Source organism: Callospermophilus lateralis, chromosome 3 (genome assembly GCF_048772815.1).
Source record: "Callospermophilus lateralis isolate mCalLat2 chromosome 3, mCalLat2.hap1, whole genome shotgun sequence".
In the NCBI taxonomy this organism is placed as follows: domain Eukaryota; kingdom Metazoa; phylum Chordata; class Mammalia; order Rodentia; family Sciuridae; genus Callospermophilus; species Callospermophilus lateralis.
In genome coordinates this window covers 166,620,170-166,640,779 of record NC_135307.1, presented here as the reverse complement: position 1 = coordinate 166,640,779, position 20,610 = coordinate 166,620,170, and the positions used below count along the sequence as shown (strand labels likewise).

At 36.7% G+C, this 20,610-nt stretch overlaps 1 protein-coding gene across 1 annotated transcript in view; it reads right to left on the bottom strand.

Annotated features, from left to right (window-relative positions):
- Positions 1-735: 735 nt before the first annotated feature.
- Hao1 (hydroxyacid oxidase 1) overlaps positions 736-20,610 on the bottom strand; it is a 55,317-nt gene continuing 35,442 nt past the window's right edge. The window contains exons 5-8 of the mRNA XM_076848962.2: positions 14,882-14,973; positions 3,230-3,388; positions 2,988-3,057; positions 736-806 (exon numbers count right to left, since the gene is read on the bottom strand). Coding sequence (XP_076705077.1) covers positions 736-806; positions 2,988-3,057; positions 3,230-3,388; positions 14,882-14,973 — 392 coding nt within the window. The remainder of the gene's footprint in view (positions 807-2,987; positions 3,058-3,229; positions 3,389-14,881; positions 14,974-20,610) is intronic.

The following is a 20,610-nucleotide window of genomic DNA, read 5'->3' as shown; positions in this document are numbered from 1 at the left end:
GAGGAACAGGGAGATAATTATGGGTCAGAGATTAACTGGTTGAATTCCATATTGTTAACATTGAACCAGATACATCATTTTCAGAATTATTTATTTCTGATTAAGAAGGCAACATACACCATAAAACATTCAGATCTACTCAGATAATAACAATGGGAATAGAAATCTACCTTTGAGGCAGCAGCATAGCTCAGGGTGTTGGAAAGTAACAGTATCTACAAAAATCACAAATTACCACCATCCATTCCAATTCCTAGTACTATTTAGTTTACATTGTGATTCCAAATCTCATGTTTCTCCAAACATCTCCAGTATGTCAAACCTGAGCACGCAATTTAAGAATTTCCAAACACAATGCAGGTTAACAAAGAGTGAGAACATTATCTTTTTACCTCTGAGTTAGCTACCTCCAGTTTTACCAAAGGATATCTTTTGTTTTTCAGCACTTTTACCTGCCAGAGGATGACGTTGTCTAAACACATTTTCAATGTTTTCTTTTTAACAGTTAATATATTTCCAGGATGCAAGTCCATTTCTTCTAAAAAAGTTCCTATGACACCCATTGAAAAGTCAAAAGCAATGAACTAAAAGGGATTGCTATTTTGTTAGAGAAGAACGACACCCTTTGTATTGAAGTGGGGAATTACAGACTGTGGTCACCCTCTGCACAGTGTCTCTTTGTCAAGTAATACATGCTGAAAAAAAATAATACAGATGGGAAAATATTGTGCACTGTCAGATCTTGGAAACAGCCAAAGGATTTTTCCTCACCAATGTCTTGTCAATGACTTTCACATTCTGGCACCCTGAAAAAAATAATGCATACATTTAATATGGAATGAATGCAATAATAATCAGGCAGGTAATCGTTTTCCCAAGGAATGTAAAACTTGACAAATGTAAGGTTTATGATTCAAGGTAGGCTTGCCAAATCTTATGTGGCATGAGACCATTTTTATTACCTAAACAGTCCTTAACACAAAATGACTGGCACATATTTTTATTAACACAAAGAGTGTATTCTTTCTGCCACATTTAATAGAGAGCTAGTGGCTGAAAGCTCTCTTTTAGGATATATGTCTGTACCAAATTAAAATGCAAAGTGAGGATTCACGGGATGGCATTCTTCTTGGGGAGGCTCTAACAGGCTCAAGACAGTGGTGAGTAAACAGTTTAATTTCAGGAGTTCTATCTTTGTGAACAATCTGGATCCTTTGGGTCAGAAAAAAAAAGAATCCCTCTTTAGCTTTGAAACTGGGGTAGCTGATGATTTATTCAAGGTCATTCTTTGCAGCTAGAGGTTCATTCTGTGCCAAATTTGAAACAGTCGCTAATAATAACATTTATCTATTCTTTCGACAAATATTTATTTGTTGTTATTTCAATGTCAAGTACGGCAGTAGGCATTGAAATACGACAGTGAAGACAGCAGACAAAGATCCCCTGCTTAACATTTCTTATATCTGAGAGGACATGTAAATTAAAAAGTGAATCATATGAAATATTATCTATAGAAGGTAATGGATGCTAAAGAAAAGCAATGGCATAAGAACACTGGGAAAGAAAAGTGGAAGTCAAAGAGATGGAAAATGGATGTTATTTTAAATAGAGCAGCCAAGGTGGGCCTTTGTGGGGGGAATAAAGGTACGATTTCTATGTGAAAGCGTTGAGAACCCAAGGACGTTCTTCATAGAGATATCTGTGAGGAATCATCCATTAGGAGGAAGCAGCCAATGCAAAATTCCTAGATGTGTCCGACAGAGATAAGGGACATCCAGGACTCAAGTGTGGCTCAGGAGGAATGACCAAGGGTGACAGTGGAGGAAGCTGTGATCACAAAAGCAACAGAGGTCAAACCGCATATGGCCTTGTGAAGCATGGTAAGGACTTCAGTGCTTGGCTCTGAGTAAACCAAGCTCTTGGACAGGTCTGATCAGAATATTAATGGGATCTGAATTAAGTGATCTGAATTTAAACTGATCATTCAGCTCCGATGATCAATAGAGAACCTCAGAAGGGAGGTCAGATGGAGAGGCAGACCAGCAATACCCACAGGAAGAGAGATGATGATGGCCCTGGCAGTGGAGGTGATGAGTGAGGGCAGATCCTCATTATATTCTGAAGATAGAGCCCTTGTGGATGTGAGGGAATGAGAACAAAAAGAAGACTCAGGAATGACCCAAGTGCTATCATCTGGATCATAAATGTCCTGGGGTATTCCGTCGGCGTGTTACAGGCGTGGTCTGGAGCCTATGGGACTATTGAGGAGATTGTGAAAGGGTTAGATCCTTGAGGGCATATCTTCAAAGATATGAAGATATGCTTCTTCCTTTCTCTCTTTCTCTTTCTCTGCTTCCCAGCTGCCATGAGGAGAAAAGTTTTCCTTCCAAGGTGCTTCCACCATATGTTCAGCCTCACCCCTGACCCAAAGCTATAGGATCCAGCAACCATGGACTGACACCTCTCAAGTCATGAGCTAACATGAATCTTTCCTCCTTGCAAGTTGATTATCTCAGGTTTTTTGTCACAGCAACAGAAAGCTGACTAACACACATCCTATAAGACTGAGACAAGAGAAACTACAGGTGGAACTGATCTAATGGAGAAAGTTAGCAACCTAGTTTTGACCAAGTGGAATTTGACATGCCACTTAGATAGCCAAGTGGAAGTGTTGACAGGTCAGTGAGATTTATGTATTGATATGTTATGAGATGAGAAAGAGCATGATGTAGCATCCACCCTTAAGGTACTCATACCAACCAAAGTATCCCTAATAAAACTATCAAGGATAGAATCTAACTGCTCACTATAGAATCCCTCAGTTCAGAGAGCTCTGAACCAAAACTGAAAATAGGAAATCATCTTCAAATTTAATGTGCAACAAATGACTCCATTTTCTTCCTGCTAAAACCACTTCTCTCTATCAAGGAGCCTGACTTAAAGTCCACAGAAGAAAAGAAAGTTATATATGTGAATAAGAGCCTTACCACTCAGAGCCATGGCCAACCGAAATTCTTCCTTTAGTATCTCAAGGACATCTTGGACACCTTTTTCCCCCTAAAGAAGTAAAAGACACAGAACTATTGGGTAAATCAGTTGGTTTCAGTAACTGGAAGGAAAAAAAAAAAAAAAGCAAATTTGAAATTGAATAGCTTACTTTTCTTTAAAAGTCCAACTATATCACTATTGATTCATCTTGCTTTATGTATTTATTTATTTGTCTAATTACCTGGAAGGCCAAGCCCCATATGATGGGTCTCCCCACAAACACAGCCTTAGCACCCAGGGCCAGAGCTTTCAGAACATCAGTGCCTTTCCTTACACCTCCATCCAGGAAGACTTCCACCTTTCCCTCCACGGCCTCCACAATTTCTGGCAGAACATCAATCTGTGAAGAGATAAGGTCAATAGTTTCATGCTATCAATGCTGAATTTTTATTCAATTCCACTTTCAAGGACCACTAGCCCACCCAACCAAGTCTTAAGAGAGAAAGAAGCGAAGTAGGCCTGGGTGAACAATAAAATTATTTCCCCTTGAAAGAAAGAAGTACAAATGTTAGTAACTGAAACAAAACAATGACCAAAAATAAAAAGCAAATTTGAAATTTAGTAGCTTATTCTTCTTTCAAAGTCAAATATTGGCTTGTTTTACTAATATTCAAATTCTAGGGCTATGATAAAAAAATTATAATTTTGAAGCAATTTGATCTTTAATAGCTTTTCTTTTTAAAAAATGTAAATTGACAGGTAGAGTGGCATACTCCTGTAATCCAGTAATTTGGGAGACTGAGACAGGAAGGTTGCAAGTTCTAGGCCAGCTTCAGCAATTTAGCAAAGCCCTCAGCAACTTAGTGAGACTCTGTCTCAAATAAATAATAAAATAGGCTGGAGATGTGGCTCAGTGGTAAACTGCTCCTGGGTTCATTCAATCCTCAATACCAAAAAAAAAAGAGAGAGAGAGAGAAAACAAAAATTATAAATAAAATAAACTGTCTTATTTACACATTATTACAAATCAGCTGAAATTCACACTCAGATGATAGTGAAGCTCTGGTGTATAAAAATGCAAATTGGCCAGAAATGAAAAATTTAGTTTTGATTTTCTTGTTTAACATGTTTTGCATACAGAAACATATATTAGAGAACTTTCTGAGAAAATTTTTTCCTTGTTTTTAAAGGGATAAAACCACATGAGACTTGAAAATCCCCGTCTTGAGTGACAATAGATGACTTGCTCAGGTTAACACTAGAGAATACAAGATCCTCAGAGATCTGCTGGGTTGCACTATTCTCCCTATGCTTCATACCTCTCAGAATTCACTTACTTTCCAAGGCAACCTCGGTTTCTCTCACTAAAAGAAACAGAATGCACTTGCCTATTCCCTGAATTTGGCCTTGGCCATGCCACCTACTCTGGCCAAATACATGTAAGCAGAGATGGCAAAGGCCCATTTCTGGGCATAGGCTTAAGCAACTTCAGGCTTTTCTACTCACTCTTGTACCTTGGTTATTTGTCCTAAGAAGAACACACCCTCCCCCGCCCCAGTAGTATTCCCCACTTAGCTTGGACCCCAGGATGTCTTATTCAGGAAGCAGAGCTATCCCAGCCAAGCCGAGCTGGACCTGAAACTTGGAGCACAGCCAGCTACCAGGCCTAGATCTGTAGATCCCTGTTAACACAAAGCTTCAAGGGAATAAATGACTGTCCATGTAAATCACTGAGTTAGAGATTTTTTATTTTATAGCATTAAGTGGCAGTATCTAACTGATACAACTGGCTGATTTGATGAGGATCTCTGCATTTGAAAATTGAAATAGTTCCTGTAGATGAAAATCTGTAAAACTATCCACATCCATCCTCAAATGTTGACTTCTAAAATGAAGCCCAGACTCTTCTTAAAATGCATGCTGTAGAAATTACCATACACTCAAGTGCATTTTTTTTCCAGAAATAATTGTGCTGAAATCACTAAAAGGCTTTTCTCCTTCTCCTCTAAAATTTTGAGGCTAAACTCAAGTAGATTTTTATGTAAAAGGGTGAAATCCAAACATGGCTACAGAGTTAGAGGAAGCGGAGGCAACTCTTGGCATATGGCCCTTAAATGTTTGGCAGGTAATGTGATTTTCCTCTTTTCCTTTGGTTTCTCTGCCTTGCCAAACATGCTTTGGATCCATTTACATATGTGCCCTTACCTATACATAGTCCTCCTTTTACATTCAAGCAAGTTACATCAACATATAAATGCTACAATTTCCAGGCCATGATGCAAGCCATAATTAAGCATATTTCCCCATTTGAAACCAGAACCAAAGAAAAATATTAGCTATCTTAGGTTCAATACACATTTTCAAAGTCACACAAATCAAGTCTGTTTAGGTTATTTCCAATGCCTAGCATGGCCTCAAAGTAAACTAATAAAGATACTTAAAATGTGAATCCTGGGGTATAAAACAGAGCCTACGTTTGTGTTCCTGTCTTTGGACAAAAATGTTCTTCCCATTGCTGAGTATCTCCATTCTCCCTTTTTCCTTTCAGTAGCTACAGTTTTATGAGATATAAATTATTTAAAATAATTCCAATCATGACAGGTTGAATAAATAAATATAGTAGATAAACCCATTATTTTAAGACCCTGTTTAAATTTTCTTCTTTTCAGTTCACATCCCTATAGCCTACATTGTTATTCTTTTGACTTCTAACATTTTAGCAAAACAGCTGAACATAAACAAAATCAGATAAAACCAGATCTTCTTTATTTAAAAGCATAGAAGACCAAGTACAAGTCATTGCCCATAAATCTTCCCCTGATTCTGTACCTGACCCTAGCTATCACATTTACTGGCAAATCTGAGGTTCCTACTAAGCACACTTAGGAAAAAAAAAAAAAAAAAAAACTGGTCCACGAGGTTCAGCTTATTGTTTGCAAAATGCAAAAAAATGGTAGCCATGATTTCCCTCCCTGTCTTCATTTCTTGAAGGATTATGGTGTAAGGGAATAGGAGCAGGGAGATCTGATCTGGCTTGCTTTCACCAATAGAAGATGAGAAAAGCTGACATTCAGTTCCAGTAGATCTTAAGAGACCTAATTAGTTCTAAACCTAGGTCTTTAGGAAATCAGTCACCTCCTGAGAATAAGCCCACGAGAGTGTAGGAAGACATGAGGCAACCAGAGCCACCCCTACTGAGCTCATCCTACACCAGCCTGCCCTAGTAGACTGGGCAGCTGACCACAGGCACAGATGAGTAAGCCCAGCCAGAAACACAACTCCACTCCCCAGAAGATCTCAGTCCAAATTGCCAACCCACAAAATTGTGTAATGAATAAATGGCTATTGTTTTTTAGCCAGTAAATTTCAGAATGGTTTGTTACACAGCAGAAGCCAACTGATGATGTCAAGTGTTACTCAAGGATGAAATTACATGGGCCTTTTTGTATTTTCCTTTTATTTATTTACTTTTTTGCTTCTATACTAGACAAGTGCTGTACCACTGTGCTATAATCCCAGCCCCATAGACCCCATTTCAAAAGAAAAACATGAATCTCAAATCTCACAAAATATGCCCAATAACTCAATTTTAAAGACACCAACTTAGCAACCTAAATACTTATTCTATGAAAATGTTTTGCAATTGAGAATTTTCAGTGGAAAAGAATGTCATGTTTGTAAGTTTGAGGTACTTTGGGTCCACTTAGCACCCAAACAAAATGCAGCCAGTGTACAGTGGCACACACCTATGATCCCAACAGGTTGAGAGACTGAGGCAGGAGAATCTTGAGTTCAAAGCCAGCCTCAGCAAAAGCCGAGGGGCTAAGCAATTCACAGAGACCCTGTCTTTAAATAAAATACAAAATAGGGCTGTGGATGTGGCTCAGTGGTTGAGTGCCCCTGAGTTCAATCCCTGGTACCTCCTCCCCCTGACACACACACACACACACACACACACAAAATGCAAACTGAAAAAAAAAAATACTCTTAAGATTCAAACATACCAGAGAATCTGTCTTTAGACCCACATTTGAGATCTTAGAAATCAATCTGATTTTATCATACTGTGCTCAAATGGCTTCAAGGTCAACCTGGGCCACATTATTACTGTAATGATAAGGTCCTTGAAGTAAACTGGGTTTCTTGTGTGTGTTTTTTTTTTAAGATTTTACTTTTTTATTGATTATTTTTAGTTATGCATTACAGTAGTATCCATTTTAACATAATTATTCAAGCATGGAATATAATTTATTCTAACTCAAACCCTAGTATACCTCCTTCCCCTTCTCTCTCCCCACCTGCTGCTTCCTTCTCTCTATTGATCTTTTTGCCATTTACCCATAGTTATTTTTTAATTAATTTCTTGTGGATATAAATAATGATGAGATTTGCTATGATATATTCATATGTGTACATAGGAAAGTTATGTCAGATTCATTCCACTCTCCCTCTCTCTCTCTCTCTCTTTTTTTTTTTTTTTTTAATCCTTTTGGATATAGCAAAGACCTGGAAGCAGTTATTAGAAGCAACGTGTTAAGATGAACTGAAGTTAAATTTCTGGCCAAGGGCTCCTAGTGATAACTATTTCTCCATACTAAGGAACCCTGAGATTATTAGAAATGTAGAAATCATATCCTCATCCACACAGTAAGAAGAGGCTCACAAATAAAAGTATCCTATTTCCCCATCTCTCATCCCAAAGAAGAGGCAAGACAAAGACTTAATTAAACCCAAGACTCCCATTTCAGTATTCCTCCCATGACGTCATGTGACCCCTATTGTTCTGACTTATGATGTAACCAATTCCTCTGGACAATGAGCCCTTCTGTTCATCTGTTGAAAAGTTCAACACCATAGCCTCCTTCAAGGCTCTTTACCACTCAACTTCAAAATCCACACACTGAGGGAAAAACCCCAATTTGCCATAAATGAAGTCTTCTCTCACATTTCTCTCATCATCATCACGGGCCTTAAATTTCCTCTAAATTAGGAGGCAAAAGACTCAAGTATCTCCTGTCATACACACAGCATGCAAAGGGAGGGTTATTGTTTTTTTAAAAACAGTCTCAGAGACCACAACTCAAAAAGCCCTTTTAGATAAGTTTCCATATCCCCTCAGCCAGGGGGAAATAAACCACACCATTTAGATATTTTTCCCCTTAAGATCTAGTTAGATTTGATTTCAGTAGATTTATATTTTATTTTTAGAAAACAAACTTAATTTGGGCCGCACACTGAGTCTATGTCTTCATACACAAGTGAGGCATAAATCTGAGAAAAAGTCTTGAGCACTGACCAACTTCTCCACCCTGCTCACAGGAAGGCTTCACTTTCCACCTCTATTTACTTGCAGGCAATATTTAATATCACCTAAAAAGATGTGTCTCTAAGAGTAAAGCTGAGCTGGAAAAGGTGGAAAACTTACAGTCTTAGTATTCTAAATCTTGGTATAATCCTGCAGTGTATAGACTTGGTTGATTGAGATCAATAGTACTATAGAAAGACCAGTGCCACAAGCACACCCAATATTCCCCCCCCAATTTACTCTGCCCTGTGTCACACTCCACTCATCTATCGATGAAGCTAAATTGACCTGCCTGTTCAATGAAATGATAACCTATGACTACTTGGATAAATTATTTCTTCTGCTCTCTACTCTACTTCCAGTTGTTTAAATATAGTCCACTAGTCATCCCAATCACAGCCATCTATATCAGAACTATGATTATATTGTTCTAATAAAAGAGAGAACAATGCATATGCTGATTCAGTTTAGAAAAAATAATGTGGTCTAGAAAGACCATCTACATTATTTAATAAATAAATATATATATATATATATATATATATATATATTTTAAATTTTGTTATATGATACTAGTTTCTTTTGCCTGTGATAAATCAAATTATAATGCATTACAGTTCAAAAGCAACAAAAGAATTTCATCTGATGTCTAACTTCAAATGATAAGAAAACCAGGATTCAGAGTAGAAATCCCCTCAGCCGCTCAGGTTCTCCTTTTCTCTTTCCTTGGATATGATAGTTATGAAGGTCACCTAATTGGTATTCATGCCAAAATCCAATTTATAAGACTCACTGCTGTTAAACCAAGTCTCTTCTGCTGTATATCCAATCACTCTTAGTATTTAAGAAGCTCCTCCTTTGTCTATCCAGGCAGGTATATTTCTCAGGACTCCCTCATTTCCACCAGACACTGCAAACAGAATGAACTACCTCATATTCCCCAAGCATATCCCACTCTTTCCCATTCCACATGAAAGCTTACAGTTCTAAAGATGGAGGTTCACTCTAGGACAGGGCAGAGCTGAAAGATACTTGCAACATCATTGCCTCATCTATACAAATCTTAGCCAACTCCACACAAGTGAATAGCATCATAAGGAAATGACTTTTTAACACCCTATCCAGAGTTTCTGATCCCAATTCTGGATCATTGATCCATGAAATCTATCCAAAGCTATGTATCTGTCTCATGGTTTAGATGTTAGACATCATGTTAGACATCATGAGATGTCTCCCAAAAGCTTATGTGTTAGACAATCCAAGAAAATTTGGAGGTGAAATGATTGGGTTATGAGTGCCTTAACCTAGATCAGGACATTAACTCAGCTGAGTGTATTTAACTGGGTGGTAACCTAGGTAGGTGAGGTGTGGCTGGAAGAGGTAAGTCATTGGGATGTACCTTTGGGGGTTATATTTTGTCCCTGGTATACAAGAGATCTCTCTCTGCTTCCTGTTGTCATGTCCTGAACTACTTTCCCCACCCACATTCTCTGGCCTTGATGTTTTCACCTTACCTCGGCCCAGAGATATGGAGTTGGCTGTCTAAGGACTGAGATCTCCGGAACCTTGAGCCCCAAAGTAAACTTTTCTTCTAATTGTTCTTGTTAGGTCTTTTGGCCACCCTGGTAAAAAAGCTGACTAAAACTGTCTCCACAATTTTTGATCCAGTTCTCATTCCCCAATCCTTGATCCCCAAATCTGCACCAAATAGATTGCTGGTATCCTTGGCTTTGGGTTTCCTTGAGGCTAACTGCTCTTTGTTAGAGATCTAACTTATTGCCACAATTTGCAAGCCAGTTTAGTTTTTTGTTTTATTTTGTTTTGTTTGGCGGGGGAGGCAGTACCAGGGATTGAACTCAGGGGCACTCTTCCACTGAGCCACATCCCCAGCCCTATTTTGTATGTTATTTAGAGACAGGGTCTCACTGAGTTGTTTAGCACCTTGCTTTTGCTGGGGCTGGCTTTGAACTCGAAATCCTCCTGCCTCAGCCTCCCAAGCTTCTGGGATTACAGGCATGTGCCACTGTACCCAGCCAGTTTAGCTCATTTTTATATCTAGGTTATGAACTCTAATTTGTCTAGCATGGTGTGCAAAGTATTTAATAACCACAGATTCACCCTGAAATCTCCTGGATAGCTTTAAAATGTATTGGTGTCTATGTGCCTCCCGATGATATGAAATTCTGATGAATGGATCTGCACAGCAGCCTGGGCATCATGATTCTCAAAGTTCTCCAGGTGATACAATGTGCAACCAAGATAGTTCACAGCTCAACAGAGCAGCCTGTTTGCTGCTGAATTCTGCTTAACTGGGCCATAGGATTTCTATATTCTGTCCTCTTTACTTTCTTTGTGTAGCTTTTCAATTCCCACCCCTAGGAGCTACACACATAGCTTGGTAATACAGTGCTTGCCTACCATATACCAGGTCCTGGATTCAACCCCAGCACCACAAAAATCATAAATAAACAAATTTTTTAAATTCCATTCCCACCTCTTCAGGAAATTCCAATGTATCCCTCTTCCTGACTTCTTGTCATAATTGAGCCTATGATCTCTAACTCCACCAAAGCTTTTTATAATTTCCACAATTTTCTATTAGCTAATCTTTTTAATTAGTTGTTCAAAACATTACAAAGTTCTTGACATATCATATTTCATACATTTGATTCAAGCAGATTATGAACTCCCATTTTTACCCTGTATACATATTGCAGATTCACATCAGTTATACATCCACTTTTTTACCTACTGCCATACTAGTGTATGTTGTATTCTGTTGCCTTTCCTATCCTCTACTATCCTCCCTCCCCTCCCCTTCCCTCCCCTCCCTTCCCATCTTCTCTCTCTACCCCATCTACTGTAATTCATTTCTCTCTCTTGTTTTTTCCCCTTTCTCCTCACTTCCTCTTATATATAATTTTGTATAACAATGAGGGTCTCCTTCCTTTACCATGCAATTTCCCTTCTCTCTCTCTTTCCCTCCCCCCTCTCATCCCTGTTTAGTGGTGATCTTCTTCTCATGCTCTTCCTCCCTGCTCTGTTCTTAGTTGCTCTCCTTATATCAAAGAAGATATTTGGCATTTATTTTTTAGGGACTGGCTAGTTTCACTTAGCATAATCTGCTCTAGTGCCATCCATTTCCCTGCAAATTCCATGGTTTTGTCATTTTTTAGTGCAGAGTAATACTCCATTGTGTATAAATGCCACATTTTTTTATCCATTCATCTATTGAAGGGCATCTAGGTTGGTTCCACAGTCTAGCTATTGTGAATTGTGCTACTATGAACATTGTTGTAGCAGAGTCCCTATAGCACGCTCTTTTAAGGTCTTTAGGGAATAGTCCAAGAAGGGGAATAGCTGGGTCAAATGGTGGTTCCATTCCCAGCTTTCCAAGGAATCTCCATACTGCTTTCCAAATTGGCTGCACCAATTTGCAGTCCCACCAGCAATGTACAAGTGTACCCTTTTCCCCACATCCTCCCAGCACTTGTTGTTGTTTGACTTCATAATGGCTGCCAATCTCACTGGAGTAAGATGATATCTTAGGGTAGTTTTGATTTGCATTTCTCTGACTGCTAGAGATGGTGAGCATTTTTTCATGTACTTATTGATTGATTGTATGTCCTCTTCTGAGAAGTGTCTGTTCAGGTCCTTGGCCCATTTGTTGATTGGGTTATTTGTTTTCTTATTGTTTAATTTTTTGATTTCTTTGTATATTCTGGATATTAGAGCTCTATCTGAAGTGTGAGGAGTAAAAATTTGTTTCCAGGATGTAGGCTCCCTATTTACCTCTCTTATTGTTTCTCTTGCTGAGAAAAAACTTTTTAGTTTAAGTAAGCCCCATTTGTTGATTCTTGTTATTAACTCTTGTGCTATGGGTGTCCTATTAAGAAATTTGGAGCCCGACCCCACAATCTGTAGATCGGAGCCAACTTTTTCTTCCATCAGACGCAGAGTCTCTGATTTGATATCAAGCTCCTTGATCCATTTTGAGTTAACTTTTGTGCATGGCGAGAGAAAGGGATTCAGTTTCATTTTGTTGCATATGGATTTCCAGTTTTCCCAGCACCATTTGTTGAAGATGCTATCCTTCCTCCATTGCATGCTTTTAGCCCCTTTATCAAATATAAGAGAATTGTAACTTTGTGGATTAGTCTCTGTGTCCTCTATTCTGTACCATTGGTCCACCCACCTGTTTTGGTACCAGTACCATGCTGTTTTTGTTACTATTGCTCTGTAATATAGTTTGAAATCTGGTATCTCTATACCGCCTGATTCACACTTCCTGCTTAGAGTTGCTTTTGCTATTCTGGGTCTTTTATTTTTCCATATGAATTTCATGATTGCTTTATCTATTTCTACAAGAAATGTCATCGGGATTTTGATTGGCATTGCATTGAACCTATAGAGAACTTTTGGTAATATCGCCATTTTGATGATGTTAGTTCTGCCCCTCCATGAACAGGGTATATTTTTCCATCTTCTAAGATCTTCTTCTATTTCTCTCTTTAGGGTTTTGTAGTTTTCATTGTATAAGTCTTTCACCTCTTTTGTTAGGTTGATTCCCAAGTTTTTTTTTTTTTGAGGATATTGTGAATGGGGTGTTTGTCCTCATTTCCATTTCAGAACTTTTTTCACTGATATACAGGAATGCCTTTGATTTATGCATGTTGATTTTATATCCTGCCACTTTTCTGAATTCATTTATTAATTCTAGTAGTTTCTTTGTAGACCCTTTTGGGTCTTCTAGGTATAGAATCATGTTGTCCGCAAATAGTGATAATTTAAGTTCTTCTTTTCCTATTTTTATGCCTTTAATTTCTTTCATCTAATTGCTCTGGCCAGTGTTTCGAGGACTATATTGAATAGAAGTAGTGATAGAGGGCATCCCTGTCTTGTTCCAGATTTTAGAGGGAATGCCTTCAATTTTTCTCCATTCAGAATGATGCTAGCCTGAGGCTTAGCATAGATAGCTTTTACAATGTTGAGGTAAGTTCCTGTTATCCCTAGTTTTTCTAGTGTTTTGAACATAAAGGGATGCTGTACTTTGTCGAATGCTTTTTCTGCATCTATCGAGATGATCATATGGTTCTTATCTTTAAGTCTAATGATGTGGTGAGTAACATTTATTGATTTCTATGTATTGATCCATCCTTGCATCCCAGGGATGAATCCTACTTGATCATGGTGCACAATTTTTTTGATGTGTTCTTGTATCTGATTCGCCAGAATTTTATTGAGGATTTTTGCATCTAAGTTCATTAGAGACATTGGTCTGTAGTTTTCTTTCTTTGAGGTGTCTTTGGTTTCGGAATCAGGGTGATGTTGGCCTCATAGAATGAATTTGGAAGGGCACCCTCTTTTTTCTATTTCCTGAAATAACTTGAAAAGTATTGGTTTTAATTCTTCTTTAAAGGTTTTGTAAAACTCCGCTGTATACCCATCCGGTCCTGGGCTTTTCTTGGTTGGTAGTCCTTTGATTGCTTCTTCTATTTCATCCATTGATATTGGTCTGTTCAAATTGTGTGTATCCTCCTGATTCAGTATGGGCAAATCATATGACTTAAGAAATTTATCAATGTCTTCACTATCTTCTATTTTATTGGAATATAGGGTTTCAAAATAATTTCTAATTGTCTTCTGTTTTCTGTAGTATCTGTTGTGATATTTCCTTTTTCATCTCATATGTTAGTAATTTGAGTTCTCTCTCTTCTTCTCTTCGTTAGCATGGCTAAGGGTCTGTCGATCTTATTTATTTTTTTAAAGAACCAACTTTTAGTTTTGTCAATTTTTTCAATAGTTTCTTTTGTTTCAATTTCATTGATTTCTGCTCTGATTTTAATTATTTCTTGCCTTCTGCTATATTTGCTGTTGTTTTGTTCTTCCTTTTCTAGGGCTTTGAGATGAAGTATGAGCTCATTTTTTTGTTGGGACCCTCAGTAAATATAAAGGGGTAGAGATAATACCATGCATTTTATCTGATCATAATGGAATGAAACTGGAAATCAACAATAAAAGAAGGAAGGAAAAATCATACATCTCATGGAAAATGAACAATATGTTACTGAATGATCAATGGGTTACAGAAGACATAAAGGAGAAAATCAAAAAATTCTTAGAGACAAATGAAAATACAGACACAACATATCGGAATCTATGGGACACAAGGAAAGCAGTTTTAAGAGGGAAATTCATTGCCTGGAGGTCATTCCTCAAAAAAAGAAAAAACCAACAAAAAGATGAGCTAATCTTTTTTGGATTCTCATTGCTTAATATTTCCTCCCCTTTATGATAACTGCTGAAGTACCTATGATCACAAGGACACCCCTGCTCACAAATGCCTGATTACTTAACAAAGACTTACTTATGAATTTATGAATAAATGTACTAGATTGATTAAAAATACTCCTATTAGTTGATTTCAATTGTTCTGTGCCACTGAAAATCTATGATGTCGCATATCCACACATAGTTCACCTTGTGTGATGACAAAAATTTGCACATAGAATAAGCAGACATAGAGAGAGTCAAAATTGAGATGGAAGTGGGAGCCAAAGAGAAATCTCAGCACTTGAGGAAACTCACGGTGGCTGGCACTCCATCAAGTTGTCGAGCGCCATGATTGGACACTAAGATCCCATCCAGACCATGCTTAACTGCCTTCCTGGCATCATCACCTGGGGGAAAAAAAAAAACATCCTATGAAAACTAGGATTTAACAGGTTTGGGTTTAGAGGCTGCAACAATCCAATTTTTCTATCCATTTATACTGAGAATTTAGTATATCCTCAAGTTCTTCAAAATTTCCCATTATTCTGTCTAATCTATGTCATTCATCTTATTGTCCCTTAGAGGCAACTGCCTAGAGCCCTCTACCTTCTTGCTCATTTCTGTATTTGTAATTTTGGGGACCCATTACCTATCTTCACCCTCTATGACTGCTCCTATTCTATTGGGATTGAAAGTCTTATAGTCCATTACATAATTTTCTCTGTCTCCTATGTGTTCCCAGAGAGCCCACCTTGAGCTATAATTTTCTATTTTTCTTTAATCAAAATTCTCCCTTATTGTTGTTTTTTTTCATAAATTCCTTGAAAGTTTTTGTCTATTTGTGTTCTTCATCTGTTTAGCCTTGCTGTCATTGATTTATACATGTCAGTAAGAATGAAGTCTTGTGTTTGATAAGAGGGTACCTATATATTTCGTCCAAGGCATATCAATTAAAGTGTATTTTCAAAATGGTTCTCTAATGGTATGGTCTTAATGCACTGCTGTCCAATTGAATTCTGGGTGAAAATGAAAATATTCTTTATCTGTTCACTTCCATACAGTGACCACCTGCCACATGCAGTAATTGAAATGTGGCACTGTGACTAAGGAACTGAATTTTACCTTTATTTAATTTTACTTAATTTAGGCAGTTAGTGACTGGTGATTATTATATTGGACAGCTGATGTTTATATAAGCTTACCTATCCTAATAAAGATATACAGTAGGGTATTTTTTTAAGTTTAGATATAGTCATAAATAACATTAACAAGCAATGTAAAATTATGTTCCAAAATGATGTGGTTTGGTGTGGTTATGTACTTGCATGCATGATACCAAATAGAAAAGTCAAATATTTTAAAAAGCACATATTGAAATATGTGAATTATGATACTATGTGAACCCCATAATTGAGCATGTATGTATTCTTCCTACTTGTATTTGATTTCTGCCACCACAGAATATTATTAATAGATCCTATACAGAATGAAGAAGTTATTGACTTCTTAGACCAAGTCATAGGACTACCTGAAATTTTTTATTGATGTATATTAATTAAGTAGAATGCTGGGTTTCATTGTGACATATTTTCCCATATATAAAAACATAATTTGATCGATTTTATTCCCAGTACCTTTCCCACAATCCCATCCTCCCTCCCCAAGATCCCTTTCCTATATTCTAATGGTTGTTCTTCTACTTTCATTGAATCCCGTTTTTCCTCCTAGTTGTTTCTTTTCCCCTCTTGTTTCCACATAAGAGAAAACATACAATAATTTCCTAAGTCTGACTCATTTTGCTCAAAAATATGGTCTCTATTTTCCTGAAAATGCATAATTTCTTTCTTGTTTATGGCTGAATGAAAGGCCATTTTGTTTGAATGCTATATTTCCTTTACCCATTCATCTCTTAACGTACACCCAGGCTTATTCCATAACTTGGTTATTGTGCATTGTGCTGCAATAAACATGGATATGACTGTATCTCTTGGATAAATATGAAGGAGTAGTATAGCTGGACCACACGGCAGTTCTGTTTTTAGCTTTTTAAGGAACTTCCATATTGATTTTCAGAGAGACTGCACTGATTTACATTTATACCAAAAGAGTTCCTTTTCCCCCCACATCTTCATCAACATTTATTGCTATTTACATTCTTGATGTTTGTCAATCTCACTTTTCAGTGCAGTTTTGATTTGCATTTCCCTCACGGCTAAAGATATTGAGGTTTTTTCCATATAATTGTTGATCTTTCATATTTTTTAATGTCTGCTGGATTCAGTTGCCCATTTATTGATTGGGTATTTGCTTTTTTCAATGTTGTGTTGGGGAGGGGTATTTGTTTGTTTTCATTTTTGTTTTTTACTTCTTCATGCATTCCAGACATTATTGGAAGAGTAACTGGTGAAGATTTTCTCCCATTATAGAGTCACTGTCAATTCTTTCCTATGCTTTGCAGAGCTTCTTAATTTGATGCCATCCCATTTATTGATTCTTTCTCTTATCTCCTAAGCTATAAGAGTCCTCCTAGTCAGTGGTTTTTGCTGAAGTATATGTATATGTTGAAGTGTTTCCCCTATTTCTTCTTCTAACAGTTGCAAAATTTCTGGTCTTATTCTTCTGTCTTTGACCCGTTTTGAGGTATCTGTACAGGGTTAGATATAGGAATCTAGTTTCATGTTTTCTATATATGAATGTCCAATTTTCCCAGCACTGCTTGTAAAACAGGTTGTTTTGTCTCCAGTGTATGGTTTTGGTACCCTTTGTCAAAAATCAAATGACTGTTGTGTAGGTTATTCTCTCCTCAGACTGAGGAATAAATAAATTGAGTGTTTGGAAAGTGTTTGACACATGTTGAGTACTCAGATGATTATGAAATATTACTAATATAGTCATCTGGTAGTGCAGGGAATATAAACTAAGAAGATGAGTTAGGTAGAGGAAGATTCATTTGCTGGATGCTTTGGGAAATTTATTTGTGTTCTGTTTATAGCAATAAAGTTTCATGCTAGTCTGGAGGATGATTATAAAGTACCCTGCATTTGAAGTAAATGTTATTTAAGAAATAGATTGGTGTTTTCCATTATTTCAAATGGGTTTCCATGTTCTCCAGGCAGTGTAGGACTATAAGGCCAAACAACAACAGAAAGATTTTTCTCAGGGGATAGAAGCAGGAGCTTATAGAGAAGCGAAGACAGTAAGAAGAATTCTTGAGTGGATATAAGCTCTTTTAATTAGCTGCTTATAAATCTGTCTTTTGCACTTAATTTTTTTTGTATTTATAACCTGGACAGGAAAGCAATTTTGCCTTCATGAGAAGGTCAAAATATTCTGACTTAGCAAAATATTCATGAATCTTTGATATTTTCATTAACAGTCATAGTTTACTGGTTTGTCATTCCTTATTTGTTAATTTGCCACTAAATTACACTGATCATTTAAGACGCAAAATAATTGATAAATATTCATATTGTTTTCTATCTTTATTAATATAATATTTTCATATTTAATCTAAAATATCAAAGTGAAATATAGGTCATCAAGATTTACACTAAAGTCTTCTGAATTCTAGATAACTGGGCAGCAATTTTGAACACAATCGAAACAGCCTGAGTAAAATATTATTTAAAGTGTCTTAAATGAGCAAACCAACCATAAAAAGAATTAATTAAACAACACTTCTGTAGATGCAAAAAAAAAAAAAAAAGCCACAGTGGAAGTGAGATAACCTCATTTAAAAAGAATACCAAAAAAGATTATGCCTTTGCTCATGAGTCATTTGTTTATTAGTGTGAATTCTGGCAAAGACCAAATCCTGTCTGAAGTACACGTTTGGAGCTTGTGTTGATGTTCTCCAAGGACCAAGTTTAACCACAGCAAGGGATTACATCTTGCATTCCAATGTGCATCCACTAAAATGCAATTCTTAAAATGGTGGTAAGGATGGGATGTTAAACCTAGATCTTTCCAGATGCTCATGAGTTTATGTTCCAGTGAACATAATCTGCGTACTTCTGGTAAAAGGAAAATGAAAGGAAAGGGATGACTCTCAGTCAATCCATGTGATTCTGGAAGAAGGCTTGTGACGTGAGTACTGGATTTCCCAGAACTCATCCACCTTCCCATCCTCATCTCCAGATTGTGCATGAGCATTATTTGATGTAGTTGCTGTTATAGAGATGATTGTTGTTTGCTAAATAAATGAAACAAATAGTTACAGGAAAAACTGGACAATATAAACTTACATTTATAAATAACTAACTTCTTTTCAAATGCCAAATGCTCTATTTCTTTATCTTGCTTTTTGAGTTCTAATTATATAGGCTTAGAGTTTTTACCAAGTATTTTATCCAATAAACATTTGGGCTACCTGATATGTGCAAAATATTGTGAAAACATGTAAAAATGAGCCAGATAATCCATATACACAAGAAAAAAGAGAGGTGATGATGATGGTGGTGGTGGTGGTAGTAGTCTTGGGAAAAATGATTACAGACTAAAATTCTAGATGCAAAAGTATTTTTCAATGTAACCCATGATAGTGAATGTAATGTAAAGGATTTGCTTAATAACCTATTGGGCAAAAAGTAGAAAATGACATAAATTGGGAATCCAGAATTGAAAACTGGGATTCAATAAAATGACCTAATTTTTTATAATTATTCCTTATTTAACTGAGACCATGTGGGAACTAGACTAAAAGTTTGTTCTTCTTTAGTGATTTAAAGCCAGATCTCCCAGGTCATCTCTGAGATTCACCATATTAATATTCTAATTCAATTTTATCTTCTAATTCTCTTCCCTGACAATCATTTCTTACCTGGACAGTCACACTTCCTGAATGTTCTTCCTGGCCACCTCCATCCATTAGGTCAATTTTACAAAACATGATTTTTCTAAGGTGCTAATCTGATGAGGTGGCTTCCCTGATTCAGATGCTTCAGTGATTCTCAACCACCTTAAAGTCTACATTCCCTAAAATGCCTTACATGTTATATAAGTTGTTACCCATAAGTGATTTATTCCACTACTATTTCAGTCTGTAATACAATCTGTTGACCCGTTATCAGAATGAAATTCAAGTATCTTCATTCTGAAGTGAAACCTTTTCTAATCTGCTCTTATAATTGTCCAACAATTTAAAGGCAATGCCTTACACTGCCTAGTATATCTTTAATGTTTTAGACTTCAACATTTTAAACAACCCCAAATGCTTTTTTATATGTTTGTCTCCTATAACAACAGACTCTTCTTTAGGCCAAGCATCTTAAATTATACCATAAAAACCTTTAGCACAAAATAAGTACAATAAATGTGCATGGAATGAATGAATGAATGAATGAAAAGAAGCAAGAATCAATGAATAAATGACACAGAACATCCCTGTTAATGTTCTTTAGTACCTAAGGTTGTGTGGCTACAGAAAGTTGGGGGACAAGATGGTTGCAAATATAAGAAGTGAAACTGTTGTTTAAAGGTGTATGTAAATCAGAATTTAATCACTATGGTATAAAACTCATAGAAATTTTGAATTCAGATAATGATCAATAGTAAACAGTGTGACAATGCATTTTTCAAAAGCAAAGATTAAGCTAGACCCCTGTTTAAACATATCTCTAAAAGCTGCACTGAGTCCATTCTTTCATTTAATTTTTTTTTTTTTTTAGTGCATAGATGACACAGTCAAAGTAGGGAGCATGCTTAGAGATTTATAAGTAGAGACCACATGACACACATTCAAGTAAACTTCAGGAACAGAGTTTGATTTGTTAGACTCTGAGATAAGTTAATATACTCTCTCATCCCAAAACTACTTACTCAAACATTTCACTTTTTTTTTCAAGTGTTTTTTTTAAGCTATCTATATAACCATGCTGGGGGTGGGGGGAAGCAAAATGTTTTAAAAGAAAACACTTTTTTTTGAGAGAACACTCCAAAACATTGGCAATCCAAAGTCATTATAGTGATTATAAATCCTTGTGGGACTTGTATACATGTGGATTCTGGAGTAAGAATCAACTTCCTTACTATCCATGGGTTGATAA